Source organism: Myiozetetes cayanensis, unplaced genomic scaffold (genome assembly GCF_022539395.1).
Source record: "Myiozetetes cayanensis isolate MyiCay16 unplaced genomic scaffold, myiCay2020 scf12, whole genome shotgun sequence".
NCBI classification, from domain to species: Eukaryota; Metazoa; Chordata; class Aves; order Passeriformes; family Tyrannidae; genus Myiozetetes; species Myiozetetes cayanensis.
The window spans coordinates 25,537,675-25,557,258 of record NW_026086826.1 but is presented as its reverse complement, the minus strand read 5'-3'; the positions used below and the strand labels follow the sequence as shown (position 1 = coordinate 25,557,258).

At 47.8% G+C, this 19,584-nt stretch overlaps 1 protein-coding gene across 2 annotated transcripts in view; it reads left to right on the top strand.

Annotated features, from left to right (window-relative positions):
- Positions 1-19,584, top strand: part of PBX1 (PBX homeobox 1) — a 129,861-nt gene that overhangs the window by 92,306 nt on the left and 17,971 nt on the right. For both annotated transcript variants that reach the window (XM_050307167.1, XM_050307166.1), the window contains exons 3-6: positions 10,930-11,174; positions 13,307-13,497; positions 14,435-14,570; positions 17,650-17,809. In XM_050307167.1, the coding sequence (XP_050163124.1) occupies positions 10,930-11,174; positions 13,307-13,497; positions 14,435-14,570; positions 17,650-17,809 (732 nt within the window). The remainder of the gene's footprint in view (positions 1-10,929; positions 11,175-13,306; positions 13,498-14,434; positions 14,571-17,649; positions 17,810-19,584) is intronic.

The window sequence follows — 19,584 nt, the reverse complement described above, 5'->3', positions numbered from 1 at the left end:
GGAGCGTTTAGTTCTGGAGAGTTGTGGTACTTCAAAAGCACAGGGGCGACATGCATCCAGGCTCCAGGGAGGCTGGCTCTGGTTCTACCTTAACTGACATCTGTAACACTGAAAGCAGATGCCTGAAATTGTCCAGTTGCTGATGTGTTGCATCTAAATGGTGGCTACGTTACACTACAAGAGCTGGGGTGGGATTTCCAATACCCTTGGTTGTGGTTTCTTCTTGTGCTTTTGCACTTGACCTGTCCTTGTAGGCATATAATTTACTTTCAGATCTCTCATGGAGAAGGTTTTGAATTGCCTGCTACCATGGCTGGGTAGAGGTGGATGTGTGGAGGGATGGTTTCTAGTGCTTCTGGAACAGGAGACTGTCTCAGGGAAGAGGAGAGCCCAACCTCCACAAGGCAGAGACTCTGGGCCATGGCTGACCTCAGAGGAGACGATCACCAATGGTAGAACGTCTGATTCACTTGTACTCAGCAGTGGCTACAGTTTCCCCTTTGCTGGGGCAGTAGGTTTCCTACTGCAAAGTCCATTCCTTACAAGTGGAGAATCCTTGCTTCATAGTTCCTTCTTCCTTCTCTTTTGCTTCTCTCTTGTCTGCATGCACCAAAAAATGATATACTATTCCTGCAGCCACCTTCTCTGAGCACCCAGGCTGCCTTCAAGTGATCGGAAGAGTGACAAGGGCCACGCTCAGCTCTTGGGCTGCGTCAGGAGTTTGCTGCTGGAAATGGGAAGGTGGTTCTGGGCAGAGACCATGCCCATAAGCAGGAGCTGGGGAGGTCCCTTGGCAGTGGAGGGAGAGGACATGACCCCAAGACACTTTGCAATAGGAGCAGTTCCGTGTCTGTCCCAGCTTTTGTAAAGATGTCTGTCATTCTGTGCTGCCCACTTTGTCAGAGAGAAAGGGAGGGAAGAACTAGTGTATTCTCTGTGATGGCTTGGCTCTGAGACCTGGAAAATCTCTCCTATATTGCACAAGATCCCAAGTCTAACCCATGACAAGGCCATCAGCTTGGCAACAGAGCAACAACGCTCTCAGATGTGTAATGGGCAGTGGGTACCTTCAGAGTATTTAGCAAACCCGAGACATGAGTGGGACATTGCCATTTAACGAGCTCCAAGCCAGCTTTCCTTGGACAGAGTCTCGTGGGTCGTCTTTTTTTGAAGGATGGCAGGAGGAGAGAATCTGAAATGCAGCTTTTCAGCTTGGGCTCCTACCAGTCTTTTTTCACTTATGACTTTTATGCCCCAGCCACTTTGTGCATTGAACAGCTGGCTGTTTGCAGAGGCAGTGTGTCCAGGGGAGATGACCTTTGGAGAGGGGAGCAGGCTGGAAAGGCAACTTCCTTCTGGGGGAAAACCTCTCTTTGTTTGTCTCAGGTTTCAGGGCTTGGCCTGGGGGTGAGGAGGGGGAGTGGGGAGGGGTGTCGAACTGGGGCCCTTGTCCTCAGAGGAGCTCTGGAGGCCCCGGCTTCTCATTAACAGATTCAGCTCATTCAAAGGACTGACTTCTTTTCAGAAAGGAGAATTCATATGCAAAGCACTGCACAGATCCCAGCCCAACTGGCGTTCAGAAAGGGGGTTTATGGCTGGACCTGACCTGGGAGCAGTCCCATCTTTTGTTTGCTGATTTGTTCCTGTAGGGCTTAGGGAGCCCCAAGTCCACTCCATGCTCCAGGCTGGGATGTGTCTCTAGGCGTGACAAGTGCAAAGTCCGAGCCGTCTCCTGGGGAGGGGACAATGACTTACTCTGTCTCTCAGTGACCGTTTTTAATCTTGGTGGCGTGGGGGCAATTTAAGTCCATCACCCAAACTCCACCAGGGAAAGGTGAAGTCCTGGCACAGGAGGTCTTGAAGGCACTGAGGCTTTTCTCCATTGTATGTGTTCTTCCCCTGGCCAGGCCAGCCTGTGGTCAATCAGCTGAGTCACATCTGCTCAAATCTGACCCAGCAGCAGAGCAGTGCTGAATCTCACTCTGCTTTCCTTTAATTCCTACCACTTCTGCTCTGAGCAGCTGAAGGTTGGTCCTGGTCCTGGTAGGACAGAGGAGGGTGGGATGGGGGAGGCTGGGTGGCCATGCACAGTCTCCCCTTACAGTGTGGTCAGTGTGGCTGGAGATTTTGAGACGTGCTGGGTTTGTCTATGCAGATAAAGGGTTGATTCCACTTCACAGCTGTAACCGGAGCCTGCTAATCCTGCGCTGTTTAGGAAAGGGAAAACTGCTTTGTGAGATAAGCTGAGTGTGGGATTGCTCCAGCCAGCTTCAGCATTGTTCCCCAGGATCAGCCTGTTTCAGGGATGCATGAGGTGCTCAGTGGGATGGGAAGGAGACCTATGTGCAGGCCAACACTTATCCATGCTCTTCCAAGGGCAGAGTGCCAGTAGGACAGGGTTGAGCCCTCAGCACCCAGAGTTCAGCCCTGGGGTGATGGGTTGGTTGCAGAGTGTAACTGGGCGAGATAAAGCTGATTTGCCTAACTAGGTGGAGTTGTGAGGGTTTGCTGTTCCATGGATGTGGCAGAGGTGGCTTGGCAGCTGCTGTGACTGAGCAGGGAGGAGGTTGGTTGTCCACTGGTGGAATGGTTGGTCTCGATAGCCTTGTTTTTAACTTTTGCAAGCGCTTCCAACCTGCTTGACAATATGTGCGTGGTGCAAGAGGTTCAATCAGCTCTGGCTCTAAGTGCTGCTACCTGTCCCCAAATTTCAGGTGTGAAAATTACAACTGGGAGTTTTGCTGCTGAAGCCGATAGCAGCTGACCCCCAGCATGCAGCGAAGCACCGTGGCTTGTGGGATCAGGACTACAAAGAGAAAATTAGAAAATATTTAAATTTGATCCACAGTGTTTCAGTCAACAGTGATGTAGCAATAACTGAGCATGTGGGGCCAGCCTCAGAAGTTTCCATACCAGGCTCAGTTACTAGCCATGTGCTAAACTGGACGACAGGAGCAGGATACAGGGAAGGACTGGAAAGACAAACTCATCTGTGTGTTCATTCAGCTTCCCCATGGAGTCACATTTCACAGAGAATCTGGTTTTCAGTAATCACAGCAACATTGTACCTTATTTTTGTGGCTATTTTAGATCGTTGTCCAGTTGGGGGGGGGGGGATATTCTTTTCCACCCCAGTGTGTCAGTAATATTTTTCCAGACCTTTTGATCATTTTGCTGCTAGATCCTCACTCACTATGCCAACCTGTTTGGCATTTGGGATGGGGTTAGGAAAAAACTGGTGCAGACTCTTTGCCAGTGCTATGAAATAAGTGTTTTTCTTCTGCAGCTTCGGTGGCACATGCAAGCTGCATCCTCCTGAAGTGATGGAGAGCTGCTGCTGGGAGCTGAGAAACTTTTTGACATGTGATAAATTCCCTTCTCCTGTTTTCCACACCCCAAAATTAAGGGTTTTTTTTTTTTGGTCTTGGTTTTTTTAAAATTTGTGTTGGATTCAGCAAATAATTTGGACACCTTCCACCCCGGAAAGGTGGGAAGTTACTGTTTTTTAAAGCATTTTGATTGGTTTGAAATTGACACCAATTTTTATTAGGAAATAAAAAGAGAGAGGTAAAATGACGTGGGAGGAGATTTCACTTTTGATTTACGAAGCATTTTTGATTGATCTGAATTTGGGTTGCAATGCAAGTTCTCAAACTAGCGGTGGGGAGGAGGGAGCTGGGGGAAGTGACACTGCCCTGAGTATCTGATGCTTGTGCTGTTGGTCATGGCCTTGGTTGTGTCTCCGGCTGGGCTCATTGGCCATGGCTTGAGCTACATGGACTATTGCTCTGAACTGATGTGACTTGCTCCCACCTCTCTGGGAGTATCTTGTCACAAGTTTATGGACTCAAGGAATGCTTCTCCACCTTTAAAAGCATCTCTCATAAAATAGTCTGTTTCCAAAGAGCCCTGAAGGACACTCCCGTGCTGGAAGATGAGGTGGGTTTGCAGTGGTATAGGGTGGCTTTGTAGTGCTTCTGGGCACAAGCCTCTTTCTTGATTTGTTGCTGGGATTTTTGGTTTGTTTTATGGCTGCGAAAACTGGTGGCAGAAAGGACCCATCAGTTTCACAGAGTTCTTCGTTTTTCTGAAAAATAAATAAATAAGTAGATGCACAAAAAGCTGTTTTGCCAGCTGAATTTTTCCGTGCCTCATCACATGGCAGCCTATTTTGGAAAATCTGAGCAAAAATCTGTTCATCCATTTGTAAGTTCTGGAAAGGTTGGAGTGAGGAGGGGAACTTTAATGTCAATTATAAGAAAAAAACATGAGCTTCTCTTAATTTGTGCTTCCTGGAAGGTTGGGTGTCAGTGTGTTTAGAAATTCCAACTTCTATTCATATTGGAAATAGGTGTTTGTGTTTTGATGTTGATTTTTCCAGTGACTTTATGTAGACATGATGAATATATCCAGACAAGGTTTAAATCCCTGTGATTTCTTGACAGTGAAGTGCTCCACCTTGGTTACCAAGACTGTGATTCACATTTAAGATTCACATTAAGTGTGCTTTGCCAGGAAGGCATTTACATTGCTGTGTCATGTGGGCCCTTGACCTGGTAGTGTGAAGACTCAGCTAGAGGTGCTTTAGCATCCTCCACAAAGCTCTGAGAGTTTATTTTGACAAATAGGCAACTTTTTACTTAATGAGAGCTCTGTGAGGGTGGTGAGGCATTGGCACAGGTTGCCCAGAGAAGCTGTGTCTGTCCCATCCCTGAAAGTGTCCAGGGCCAGGTTGGATGGGGCTTTGAGCAACCTGGGATAGTGGAAGATGTCCTTGCCTGTGGCATGGGGTTGGAATGAGATGATATATAAGATCCCTTCCAACCCAAACGATTCTAGGATTCTGTGATGAGATCCAAGACACTGAGTTTTCCATGATGTGGGGTATTTGCTGTGTGGGGTATTTGCAGAAGAAAATAGGCTGTAAACATGCTTGCATTGGAAAAAAAACTAAGAGTTTAGGTAGGTACACGAAATCTGGGGCCTTTTCTGCACAAAGAAAGTTTGGGAAGAGCAGCTCAAGCTTATGGCATCATGGGTCAATCGAGGAAGCAAACTCCAACTCTCCTGATTTGCTTGCAACTGCACAAATGAGTACAAGGAGGATGCAGTCAGCCAGCTGCAAGACACTGAACATGTAACTGTCCTCAAACATGAGGCAGATGGGAGTATTCTTGTCCCAAGTTCAGTACTGTTGATCCTCAGCATTCACAAATATAGTCTCAGGCTCCAGGAAGTATTGAGATAGGCATAAAAGAAGGTGATTAGTTACTGGATTTGTTAGGAGGGACATTTGTTGTCATCATGGCTGTTGTTTTAGACCTGGAGGTGTAAAAACATATGTCTAACAAAAACAACATTTCCGATGAGCTTGGGAAGCCTGGGTCTCCCCAAGCTAATGTTGGTGATGGTGGCTAAATTGCAATAGAAGAGGCCTGATACTCCAGGTGTGCTTCAAAGTCAGGCTGGGCACTCCTTGGGTTTTTGCAGGAGTTTTGGGGTTCCCAGGGAGGAACTGCCAAGCCTTCCTTGTCTGCATCACCTCTCAGGGGCACCCACTGGTCCAGGAAAGGATTTGGGTACACCTTTATGTGTGGGTTAGCTGTCATTCGTGACAGGTGTGTGTCTTGGTGGGGAAGGAGGCATCTCATCTCACTTGTGGTGTGTGAGAGGACAGTGAGAGCAGCTCCACCAGTGCCCAGCATCTCTGATTTCCCCATGGGAAGGTCAGACCAAAGGCCAGCTCAGCCCAACAGGGGAATTGTCTGTCTGCCTCTCCTGAAACTCTGTTGTTAGGTGGGTTGTTTCCACCCCCACCTCCCCCCCAGTACATCTTAGGCACAGTGGAGGCAGGAAAGAAAACCCTTCTGAAAATCACAACGTAATTACTCCCATCTGCTCCGGCACTGCTTCCCATTTCTGCCTGCCAGGATGCTTGTCTCCGATGCTAAGTAGCACATTATTTTCGATAAGTTGCAATCATTTACTTGAAATCTCCTTCTCCTTTAAAATGTCCCCCTGGAAAGGCAATTTAGCAAGTTGGGAATGGGCAGAAACAACCATGAGAAAACTCCTTCAGAAGCAGCCAAGCTCAGGCAGCAGGGCAAGCGCTCCTCCTGAACTCCTTAAAACCACCCAGCAGGTTTCTTGGTAGGATGGCTTTGTTTAAACACCCAGCTACTGGGTCCAGCACTTGGCTGGGGGTGTCAGCAAATGGGGCTGCAGAGGAGCTGCCAGGTCATGTTGTTATCGGGAATCTTAACCTGGCAGTTACAAGAATTTCATGGCATTGTGCTTCTGGCTGCTGAGGTCAGCGGAGAACAGCCACACCAGCCCTGGGGAACCTCTTCCTTTATTGTCACAACCTAAATTGGCATTCACTGTATCTTCTTCTTCCAAGATATTCCCACTGCATTCCTGAAGAGCCTGTTCCCACTGCTGCACCTTGGCTTAGCGTCTTCTGGTGTCTCCTGCTTGGTCTTTGGCTTCCACCCCAGAAGTCCTGGCTGGCACCTAACTGGGATGAGCACACCCAAGGAGAGACATGAGAATTAGAAGTGGGGGGGAGTGTGGTACCACTACAGCCTGCAGCCTCTGGTGAGCGTATATATACCATGCTGGGAGTCTGGCTGGGACAACCCCCTGTTTTTTCCACATCCCTTCAGCTTAAGGACACTGATCACAGTAGGATAAACTGCCCTTTCTGGAAGAAAGGTGGAGCTTGAAGGTTTGAGCATCCTTTTCTGTTGTCTACTGCTGAACCACAGTCTCAGTGTTCGATTGCCTTTGTAATGTAGTTCTTCTGGTGTTGCCTGCACACCTCTAATGTGGAGGATTTGGAAGGAGTTAAGAGAAAAGAGTTGCCAAGTGGAAGCATTTTGACATGGCCTTGGAGAAGAGAGGCGGCTGTGTACTCAACTCCTACACTTTTCAGATTCCTTTGGGAAAATGCTGCCAGGAAAATGGAGTAAATAAGGAAGGGGAGGGTGGCATAGAGGACCAGAGGAATTTAGATTTCTTAGGTGTCTTCACAGCCCCAGACCATCCCCAGGGTGCTGTCCATTCCAAAGGCATCTGGCAAGGGCTGTTTCTCCTGCCCTGTGCCCCCCACCTGGGCTGTACCTCAACCTGTGTGACTGCCCCAACACCCACACCGCACAGGGACACCAGGTGCAGGTGCTGTGGTTGGAGACCCAGACACATGCGGAGTGCTGGCTGCTCAGCTCATGTGAGCATGGAGCTGGCTGCTCTGCAGCTGCTCCTTGGAGATGTTGGTGGGAAGCATCTTGGAGGATTTGGAAGCTTTGGTTACTCGATGCAGTTTCCATTCTGTGTCCCTGAACTGCAGGGCAGACAAGAAGATGGGGAGCTATTTTTGTCGTTGTCTTCTCACCTGCTTCTCTGAGGTCAGTCCTCCTACCACTTCCCTGTGTCCTGCACTGCAGCCCAGGACTAGGACTTGTCAATATTCTCTGAACTCTGTGGTTATGATACCTTCCTCAAGAGGGAGGAGGAGCGAGTGTGTGAGCTGGGAGCCATTTCCCAGCTGCTGGAACAGGTCTCTGTGACCCTGGTGACATCCATGACCGGACTGCAGGCTGGTGGCTCAATGGTCCCCAGCTGCTCCCGCTGCTGCCATGGGAGGTGATGACCCTGTGACAGGGATGCTCCTCTGTTCCACTCCCCAATCAGCCAGGCAGGGACAAGGCACATGGCTTGGGTTTGCTTTTAAAATACACCCACATATACATGTATATGTATATACATGTATATGTATATGTATGTATATATAACACACACATATATATTTGCGTATGTGGGTATGTATATATTTACATATAAAAACCCATTTTGATCGGTGGGGGACCTGGGTGAGGGCCGAGCACCATCTAGTGGCTTGTGCCACGGCTCTGGGGCTGCCGAGCCAGCAGGAAAGCAGCCAAGGACAGAAAGTCTTGCATGAATTTTCCTCCCCCCTGGCTGCCAGTCGCTATCTTTCTTTTTGTTCTTTCTTTTTTTTCCTTTTTTTTTTTACACTTTCTTTAATCAGGGGCAGCACATGGTGAGTCCTGGGGATGCCTGGATGCCTACGTGCCTGTAGCCCCTTGGACCACCAAGGATCATTCTGCTTAATTTATTCTGTTTTAATTTGGTGAGAGAGCAGGGTTCTTTCACCATCAGCTGCCCAGGCAATACAGGTTGGGTGCTGCCTGTACCAGCTCACCCTGAGACCCCCAGCCAGCAGAAGCCACATCCCGTCACAGGGGGCAGTTTGGAGGGTTGGTACTGCCAAGGAGCCCAGCAATCTGGGCATCCTGGTACGAGGTGTGTTGGAGCCAGGAACAACACCAGGAAGATAAAAAAGGAGCTTTCAAATAATCATTTTGTCTTCTCCTTGGCTGAGCACAGCTTTCCAGGGATGAATAGGCAGCATCAGTCCTGCTTAGACACATTGGCCTTTCCATTTATTTAGTCCCATGCCTTATTTCAGTCAAACAGCCAAGACTAGGCTGGCTCCAAATGGTCCCCAGCTGGGTTCAGGTCACTGCTGTGGGGACACATATCCCTCTGTCGGATGCTGGGAATGCATCCACCCAGCAGGTAGCTGGTCTGTGCGTGTGGCACAGGAATAAAGCTCACGGGAATACACAGTGCTTTTCATCAGGAAGCAGCTCTCTAAAGATAAACTAATTAATCACTCGTGCCTACCTGTCAGGTCAATGATTCCTGAGATTTTTAGTCTAAAAATATTTCCCTTTTGAAATCCAGATGCGCCTGTTTTGGCAACTCTACTTTTGATTTGTTTATTTGAGGTTTTGTTGTGGGGTTTTTGTGTTGTTTTGTTTTGGTTTTTTTAAATTATTTTTAACCTGTGTTGCTTTCTTTTTATATTTGGGCTTTTGATGTGCTTTAATTTACTGGGTTTTTTTCTTTTTTTTTGTCCTGGAAGAATAGGAATTTATTCTCTTTTATTTTCATAGCAAGTTTTTTCTCTCCCTGATGTAGCCTGTCACCTTCCCTCTTCTCTTTTTAAGGAATTTGGCTACTTTTATCTCTTACCTTAGTTTGGTGTCTGGACCTCAGACCCCAGACCATTTTCTTGATGAAATCTGTCCTCTCCTCTTGGATTTATTCATCGTGGCTGGGTGCCAGAGGTACCGTGGGAAGCCTCCTGTGGTGGGGGGAGATGCCGGTCCTGTCTCCTCAAGGCTTGGCAACTGGCACCCAGCTCCAAATTTGACAACATACCCCCATTCCTCCATACAGAAACGATCCTCCCTAGCGTGGAATTATTTATTATTAGTTCATTTTATTGGCTGTTTTATTCTTGATGGGTTTTTTTTCTCTTTTCTTTCTCCCCATGATCTTCCCACCTTTGTTAACAGTGAATATTTCAATAGCAGAAATGCCAGTAAATGCATGAATGAATAAGTGAATGAAATGAATGAATGAAACATCCTGAAAATAGTAATTTCAGTAGACTTTGAGGCTTTTTTTTTTTTTTTTTTTTTTTTTTAAAAAAAAAAGCTCCTTTTAGACTTAGCCAAACCTCTCAACAGGGTGTTTTACTTCATTTTTTTTTACTGATAATAGTTGTATCTTTAACTTACTTCAGAGTGACGAAGACCATACTCTCTGGTTGCCGGGGGTTTTTAGCTGCTCTGGTTTTACTTCTTGTTGCCGTCTGATTTTCCGCTGCTTTTTGGTTTTATTTGAATGACAGGGAGAATCACTTGCTCTTGCTTGTGCCATAGGGGAGAGTCATATTCATCTCAGGTGTAGTGGGCACAGCTTTATCCATGCAGTGTTTTCCCAGCTCTAGATGTGCAACGAGTGTGTGCTGGGGCTGTGTGTGTGTGTTTACAAAGTGCTTGGAGCTCCTGTGCCAGATGAGATGGAGAAATACAATTAATTTCTCTTAGAAAATGCCTTTTTTTTGTTCACTCATCAAGGATTTATTGTATTTATTTCATTTATTTTGCAACTCTGTGTGTGTGCATACAGAGATCTCAAGTTTTCCTTCTGTTTTCAGACACAGACCATGGAGGGGGGCATGGGGAAGGGCATGTAGGGCATCTCTGTCCTTCAGACCTGGGACAACCCAAGCAGTTGGGATGCTCCCATGTTGTTTGTCCAGGAAAGCTCTCTCAGGAGAAGGACTTTCAGTTGGAGCAGTAATTGATGCAGGGAGTACAAAGAGGGGAGGAAAATTCTCTCCTTGGAAAGTTGCTCTGGAAGGATTAATTTATTGTTGTTCCTTTTCTCAACACGGTTTAGACTTCAGTGGAATGTCTGGATTCTTTTAAAAAAAAGCTGTTTTCCAAAGAATAAAATTTATTTCATACATTTTTTGCACGTGCTCCCACTGTGTGGCTAAAAGCATGGCCTCAAGCCCTCTCTGTATTTAACAATGAGGAAACCGAGGCACCATCAGCCCTGGGCTCTGTGTGTCTTTCTCTGCCATCTGAGGTTGATGTAAATGACATGCTGGGTGACATGAGAGGACCCCTGAGCGAGATGAGATCAGGGCTGGAGACTCCTAACTTCCCATCCCATGCTTGAGTCGGGATATGGTCCCTATCCCTTCTGGTAGCAAGAACAGGTACATTTATTGGGGTTTCGATTGGTGTTGCTAGTTTTGCTTCCTGTTTGAACAGAAAATGTGGATTTCTGGTTAAGCTCTGAGGTGAGCTCACTGCCAGTTCTGCCTTACTTCTTTCCTGCAGGAAAGAGGGGAAGAGGTAGTGGGGGAAACAGGGAGCTGGAGTGCCCCTGGAGAGCCAAGTAGCTGCACTTGGTGATAAGTGCTTGGAGCACCAGCCTGTTGGGGTACTTTTTGGAAAGGAAGAAAAGCCCTGTTGATGGTCTAACTTTGGACAAGCATCCCCTTCCATGAGTTAAGTCCTCTCCCCTTTGTGTCTCTGGCAGTGCTGAGCATCCGGGGAGCGCAGGAAGAGGAGCCCACGGACCCCCAGCTGATGAGGTTAGACAACATGCTGCTGGCCGAGGGGGTGGCAGGCCCCGAAAAAGGAGGTGGATCGGCCGCCGCTGCCGCCGCCGCTGCCGCATCAGGGGGAGCCGGCTCCGACAACTCGGTGGAGCACTCTGACTACAGAGCCAAACTCTCCCAGATCCGACAGATCTACCACACGGAGCTGGAGAAGTATGAGCAGGTAACAGGCTCCTTTGCGGCGGAGGGGTGGTTGGTGGTCATGGGACAGTGGGAGCTGCAGCCGGAGTGGGAGAGCTGCCGTTCAGTGCCAGCACGGTGGCGTGGATGAGCACAGGCTGGATCGCTACTGACATCTGTTGTTGGGAGTGTATGGGCAAATGCAACTGGGTATTGGAGTGAAAACATGCTTTTTTAGGGTTGGGAGAGCTGAGAGGTTGTGCTGGGATGTGGCACGAGAATACACTCAGCATGGTTTGTCCCTTGGACTTTTACTTTCTGCTCCTCTCCCGAAATCTTGCCCAAAATTGGCCCTGTGAAGGAGGAGCCCTCTTTATCGTGCTGACCTTGGTGGCAACAGTTTTTTCCAAACAAGACTTAAATCAAAATCTTCCTTGAATACATTTTCTGCTTGAAAAGCTCTTTTTCCAGAAAAAAATTTCTTTTTTCTTGTGGAAAATTATCCTTAAAAAAGAAAAAGAAAAACTGTTTGGGTCATAAATGCAGCTGTTGGTAACGCTGACAATTGCATGAAGAGCTTCACAGACCAGCGCTCAGAACCAGTTCCTTTCAAATGCTTCCAGATGTTTTGCAGATCTCTCTTCACTACTGCCCTTGTGGTTTCTACCCAGAGGTTGTGGTTTATGGAGTGTGAGCAAGAAGGCATCCCTCATTTTTGGGTGCAGGATGGGCTCCACAGCCAGGGGCCAGGCAGGGTTTCAGGTCTCTGGTTTAGAGCCAACCTGTTTTACCTGGCTAACTGGATGTGTGGGGATGGGGGATGTCTTACCCCTTGAGGTGCCACACTGGCCAAGCTGAGGTACATTAGATGGGTACCCTTGGGTGGGAGCTGGAGTCAAGAGTGGCCAGGCAGGGCTCTGGTGTTGGAGAAGCTGAGTGCTGTCACAGCATGAAAGACATTTTGGCAGGGCAGTAGAGGAGGCAGGGAGCAGGCAGAAGGCTGCTTAGAAGAATGACCTTTGGTGGCTCTCCTCAGCCTTTGCTGTCACTCCCTCAAGGCATGGAGATGGGGTTGTGCGATAAGAGGAAGCCTCAACCATCTCATATGGGTGGGAGTGGAGAGCATGTCATGGCTCATCTTTCAAGGCCCCAGGCTGAAGAGGGAGAGAGAGACCTTGTCCTCTGTTACCCAAGTCCAAGGAGAGGCCCTTGGCACAGAGAGAGACAGGCTTCAGGGATGGACCTTCTGCTCCTTCCTCATCAGCTGAAGCTGGGGATGGGCAGTTGGAGGGGCTGTGCTGGCCTCGGGGATGTCTCCTTGTTGGATCTGAGCCATGGTGGGGATTCAGCTTGGAAAGGTGGGGTGTGACGCTTGAAGTCAAGCCCATGTCACCTGTCCACAAAGCCGGTACTTCTTCCCCCTGCTTACCCCTTTTTCTTCATCATGGGGTGGGAACTGGGGACTCTGTCCCCAGAGCAGCTCCCATGTCCCATGAGCACCAAAGGCATCTCCAGCCATCAAGTGTCCAAGTGCTTCCCTCAGCCTGGTTTCTGGGGCTTAGTTCTAGGAATCAGAGGATGCCATCATGCCCATGAGGTGCTTGTGCAGATGAAAGAGAGGGCAATGAAGTGACCTTCATCTGACCTCAAAACCCCTGCCTTGTCCCCTGGCTCCATTCACTGCCCTGTTCTCTCGGCACAGCAGGGGGACAGCAGAAGCAACAGACATTGCTGTGCCAACAGCAAACTAATTGGGATTGTTACCTGCTTGCCCTTACTTGTCAGAGCTCCTGCCTCAGTCAGGCTTTAATTATTATCATTATTTACTTCTTATCTGATGTGCCAAGAGTGTGGAACAGGGCTATGTCTCTCTGGGAGCTGCTTCTGTGAAGCACAGGGACCTCTGCAGCACATGTGATGGGGCTGTAGGAGGAGGGACAGTGGGTCAAAAGGTTCATGGTCCTCCTTGGACACATCTATAGCTCCTCCAGTCTCAACCAGAAAAAGAGTGACTGGGACTTCTTCATGCTTGGTCTGGGTCTGCCCTGAAAAGCCCTATCCACTGAGGCCTCCACTCGGGTCTCCCTCCTTAGCAGTGCTGTCTTTGTCCTGTCCTCAAGACCGTCGAATGACCTTCCAATCCTGGGGTTTCTTTTGCTTTTCTTACCATCCCAGGCATGCAACGAATTCACCACCCACGTGATGAACCTACTGCGTGAGCAGAGCCGGACCCGACCCATTTCGCCGAAGGAGATTGAGCGGATGGTGAGCATCATCCACCGCAAGTTCAGCTCCATCCAGATGCAGCTGAAGCAGAGCACGTGTGAAGCCGTCATGATCTTGCGCTCCCGATTTCTGGACGCACGGTGAGTTCATCCCACCTTCTCCCCGCCCACCATTCAGTGTTGTTGAGGCCCCGGAGAGGTGTTCAGAGGTTCTGGAGTGAATTCAGGTCCACCTGAAGGGCCATATCTCCTGGTCTTGAGCTGCAGAGGTTATTAACTTCCTTATCCCTTGGTTGTCCATGGCTCAGCAGGGGAGGGGACAGCAATTCAAGACATCCAGCTTCTGTCTCGAGGAGGCTCCCAACTGTACCTTGAGAATTGTACATCCTGGTTTTGCTGTGGCAGAAGGAAATTCTCTGGCATATTACAATTTTCTGTGATGAAAGCGTGCACTTCAGTTACGGATGAAAGCTCATCCTCGGGGCCATCCTGTCCCCTCTAGATTTCTACTTTTTTGCTACTGTTTCCATTGTCCCAGATTTTTGATTTGCTGAAAAATTATTTCATTTCCCAAGCTGGTTACATGCAGGCTGTGGCTTGGGCTTCAGCTTGCAAAAGGGAGGAGAGGCAGCTACACTGGGGGTACAAGGAAGGAGACAGCAGACAGATAATGCCTATGTGTAATTGGAACAGAGTTCCCCAGGGATATATCCAGCGCTACTTCCTCAGCATGGAGCTTTGCAGAGTAGCAGTGATGTCTTTGGCCACAACAGCCAGGTGTCAGGAGTAACCTTCCCAGGTGGATGCCAGTTTTCAGACTCTTTGAGTTGGAGGGTACAGGGATAGTTTGAGATGTAGAATCACTTGCTTTGGAAGGTGCTGAGAGAGATGTCACCAGCAAGGTGCAGATGAGAAAATTCCTGACCATGAAGTATGGCACTCCATACTCCCAGGAACAGGGGAAGGAGGGAGGGAAGTTGGAAAGTCAGAGTATGTAAAATTGCATTTCTATTTCTGGATGCCTGGCATTGATTCCCTTTCCTTTTCCTTCTATTTCTCCCTCTTTATTCACGTGAAGGCGGAAGAGACGGAACTTCAACAAGCAGGCTACGGAAATCCTGAATGAGTATTTCTATTCCCATCTCAGCAACCCTTACCCCAGTGAGGAAGCCAAAGAAGAGCTAGCCAAGAAATGCGGCATCACAGTCTCACAGGTAAGAGAGATCAAAGATGGGAAACCTCAGTGTGGTGAGGGGCATTCCAGACCTCAGACAAGTCAGTCACATCCCAGTGTTGAGCATTTAATTATTAAATGAGCTTAGTACAAGTTAGTGAGAGTGGATGGGAAAGCAGATGGCACTTGCAGATTGAACCCATGGATGGAAAAGGAGAGTTTGGGGGAGGATTTAGAAGGGATGAAGAGTTCATGGAGCGATGGCTGTGTGTGCAACCAAGGTAAGGTGCTAACAGCACAGAAACTCTGTGGTTCCACCCGGAGAGGCAAAGTCTTCTCCTCAAGGAATTAGTGCTGCACTGTCTTGCAAGAAGAGCTTCTTTGAGCTGCAAGTCTATTCTTTAAACCAAGGGATTAAAAGCAGTAAAAAGAGTTGTGCAGATTTTGCTTGATAAGGTGGGATGCAAAGGTCCTGGTGGGAAGAATCTGGGTCAGACAGGCTAATGGTTACAGTTTGTGCTCAAGGAGGATGGGCTTTCTCAGGGTCATTTGTCTCTGTCATTACCCTTGTGCTGCAGAACGTGACATCTCCCTTACTTGCTTATCCCTCAAAAAAGGGTGGTCATTAAAGACAAACTGAGTTATTTCCATACATTCAAGGCAGCCGCATAGTTTCTGGAGTCTGTAACTTTGACCTGGGAGCTGCTGGGATTTGTGAGGAGTGCAGTCTGTCCTTGAAGTGTTCAGCCCTACATTGCTCAGACCTGTCCTTCTTTATTTTCTCTCATTTTGGAGCAAGCTGTGTGGTTGAGAGCCAATCTATGTGGCCTCTGGTAGGCCTGTCCTCATATGAGCTCAGTGGTCCCTCTAGGCTCCCATTGCGTTCCCTGTCTTGGGCTGCTTCCCAGCCCCAGGCACGTGCCTGTTCGTGGCTTGAGTAAACTGAAGACAACAGTAGCATCTGTTGTCCTTGTGAGAGCATGTTTGCCTTCAGCAGGAGCAAAAGCATCCAAGGGTAGGTGTCGTCACCGTGTTGAATGCCTGCTGAGTGACTCCAGTTGCCTCCCCTGGCTCACAAGACCCAAATGTTGATTCTTCCCAGAGTTACCTATAAGAGACAGCATATACTGGCTAAAGTAAAGCTCCAGCTGTCCTGATGTTTCCCCTCTCACTTCTAATTTATCTGTTCACACTTGCAACTTTTCCCTTGCAAAGACAAAATACCCAGGATTTTCCAGTTAGATTGTTTTCTGACTGTGCTGTATCCAGGCTGCTCTGTGCCTGTCACCAGGATCTCCCCCCCTTCATCCAGAGAGGGTAGAAGCAAACACACATCCAGGTTTGGTTTTTCTGGGACTAAATGGGAACACGGGCTGCATGAATCTGTGTCAGTCACAAGCAGAGTTGATCTGAACTCAAAGGCTGACCAGGCCAGGCAAGTTCTTTGCTTCACAAGTTTTTAGATGAAGATTGATTGTGGTGGCCATTTGTCCCATCTTCCTGCCCTGTGTTACTCAGAGTTCACCCACTGATTCCAGCATTTCAAACCAGAAGAACTGTTGAGAGATGACCAAGTGGGAAGATCACAAAGGAGCTCTAATTGTCATTAGAGAGAAAGGCAGACCAAGAGGTGAAATGGAGCTCCTTGCAAACAGCCGCTGCTCCTGATGCCATCCAAATGTTCACTCCCAGATATGGATTGGGTGCTGATCTGTCTCTGCAGGTTATATTTTCTTTTCCTGCCCTGCAGCAGTGCAGGTTTGGATACCTGCACCTCAGTAGCAGCTAAATTGGTGGATGAAGCCACTTCTGCATGGAAGCTGCTAAGTGCTTTAGGAGCACTGCAGATAGAGATCATCACAAGAATAAATATTGTGGGTTTCAGTTATCAACACTCAAGCCCAACCATTTTCCTAAGATAAGCAAAAAGTCATGAGTTTCCAAGGATGAACATCCATTATTGTATTCTCTGTGTCTTGGTGCTTGTTCAGTCCAGTTGAAAGGGGGAACACTGATGAACTTGCTCACCAGCAAGCAAAGGAGTTCCACCAAAGGGTTGATCTGCTGGCTCAAGGTTGCAGCTCCAGGCAAATCCAGGGGTGTTGGAACTCTTCTAGGAGTGTTGTGGCATCCTCAGGCATTTGTTCATTTGCTTCATCCTGATAAACTTTCTCAGGGAAGGTTAGTGGTGGCTGGAAGTTGTCTCCTGCTTAGAGACCTGCACATAATAAGGCATTCCCCTGACTCTGTGTTCAGTGTTGTTGAAGAAGAAGCTGAGAGCTGCTTCCCAAACTGTAGTTCAAATATTTCACATGTCTTCTCTGAAGTAGTTCAGTGTGACATGGTGCCTGCAAGTGAACAAGAATTATCATTATCAGCAGGCCTCTGGGCAAACACAGTGGAAACATCTCCCACCTCTTTCCAAAAGATTCATTTGTTTCCTGGGACCAAAGTGAGGTTTTAGGACAAGCCCTGTGCTCTCTCCAACCTTCCACTGAAGTTCCGAGTTTATGTGGTGGCTCGTGCTATACCTTGCAAATCCAAGCTCAGCTGGATGAAGAGCATCCAATTCTGGCCTTGTGCACTGATTTTACTCAGATCAAAGAGGAGCTTTAGTAATATCAAGGCAATTTTGTGTGTCAGCCAGGCCCCAGACAGTTTGCTGGGTGTTCTCCCTGAAAGCCACATTAGCTTCTCCAAAGGGAGAACAGGCATCTGGGAATGAGGGCATGTGTCCTATCAAAGGGATACTAAGGAGGAGGCAAAAAAAGTTCTGGAATGACACATACTTTTTTTCAAAATTCAGACTTTTTTGAATCCATCTTATATTTTCATGGGGTGGTGATTCCTGTGGAGCATCCCATTTCCTTAAGTGGATATCCCATCTATAGAGGAACCAGATATATCACACATTCCCAGTGCTCCCAAGAGGGTCCCATCACCTTTACTGAGCTTGGTCTGCCATACATGGGTAGAAGGTGCTTCCCTCCACGGCTAGGAAAACTTGGGGGGCAACAGAATATGCACTGCTTAACCTGAACTAATCCACCTTCCTCACCCAGGTGATCTTGCCGAAGCTGAAACGTTAATGTCTTTGTCTTCTCTTAAACTCGCTCTAGGTATCAAACTGGTTTGGAAATAAGAGAATCCGGTACAAGAAGAACATAGGTAAATTTCAAGAGGAAGCCAATATTTATGCTGCCAAAACGGCTGTCACGGCTACCAATGTGTCAGCCCATGGAAGCCAGGCTAACTCACCCTCAACTCCCAATTCAGCTGGTTAGTTTTTGTTTTTCTTTTGTTTTGGGTACTTAGTGTTCGGTTTTTTGTTTGTTCTCCCCCCTCCCTCTAATCTCTCTCTTGCTTTCTCCTCTTGGTTATTTCAGCTTTTATTTTCTGGGTCTGGTTTTCTCACTTTTGTGGCCTTAAAAAAAATGAAAGGAGAAATGGATTTGGTTTGGGGGGAAGGGGGTACTTTATTTTCTTTACATTTTTTTCCCCGTTTTCTCAGTTTTTTTCCTCTTTCCCTTTCCTGTTCTGTTTTTCATTGGAAAAAGGATGTGATCAGACCTTGTGACTATGTTGGGGGTTATATGCATGGATGGTAAATACAAACCCTGAAAAATTATGTGATAACTGTTGCTGGGATTGCTTGCACTTTGTGGGGAGAGAAAAAGTAATGGAAAAGTTATTGCATAATGATTTTATTTCACTGGGGCTGAAAGCATGAGTGACCCTAATGGATAAACCCTAGCGTTTCTGGGATGTCCTAACTCATGCCATTGTGGGGGTTGTTTTGGCTAAATTTGTATCCTTTAATTTTGTGGTTATTGTGGTTATCTTTGATTGCTTACATGACAGTGTCTGGATCACCTGCAAGAGTGTGCTCTGTGTGTGAATTTTATTTTCCCTTTGTGTCAGCGCGATCCAGAGAAATTCATGGGTCTTTTCCTTCCCTTTCCCCCTTTTCTTCCCATTTGCTATTGCTTCCATTTGTTTGTTTTGAGGGTCAAAGGCACAGAGCACTTTGCCCAGATTTCAACTCCTCTGCTAGACAGCGATGCTTAGTTCATGCGTGGTGCCTTCTGCAAGGTCGGCTGACCCAAAACTGATCCGGGGCTCTGGTTGTGCTCCCAAGAGCAATGGAAAATTGGGATTTGTTTAAAAGAAGGGACACAAGTGAATTTCGTAGGTGCAATGAACTTTGTTATCCATGCAAATATCTGTGTACCTGTTTTCTTTTTAGGGGTGGGAGGAAGAGTGGGAATGTGCCTTTGAGCTTGATGTCTGCTTATGGTGCCCTTTCCCAGGGCTTGCTGTTATCAGGTGGGCTACTCAGAGGAAAGAAAGGAGTAAAGAGGATGGGGGGCAGTAAGACGTTAAGGAGACTGTGTAAATGCTGGTTGCTGTCAAAACATGCCTCTGTAGTGAACACAACCCTGCCTGTGCAGGTATAAGAAGAATCACACCCCAGAAGCACCCCTGGGTCTGGAGGCTTTGTGTGGGAAGTGGAGAGCCAGGGAACAAAGAAAGAGAGGAACCAGTGGCATGGGTCTCTGGCTGATGGCCAGAACCAGTACCCCAGGAGGAAGGCAAAGGCAGCCCATTACCCATGAGCTAATGCGTTAAGTGGGGGTTGACTGCTCTGTGCTGGGGAGCTCCTCCACACCTTGAAGGGGCTCAGGTGGATGACTTTGACAGAGCAAGTGGTAGAGGGCTTATTCAGTTGGGCAGTGGAGAGAAGTTCCTACACACAACTCTTTAATTTCCAGTGGACATGGTACTGTATCTAAGGATCTGTCCCCCAGAGCCACGAGGAGCAGAGATATATGCAGGTCAGAAGTGCTGGTTGGACACATCTCTGCCACCTCCTCCTTGCCCAGGGCTGCCTGCCCTGGCTCAGATGAGATGCTCTGAGGGCTCAGATAGATGCAGCAAAACTCTGCGAGGGTGGTAAATTTGTTTGATTCTTTTTGGTTTGTTTGGAGATTTTTGTTCCCCTTCAGTTGTTTGAAGTGCTGAAGATTTAGCTGCAGTTTAAAAGATGTCAGTCT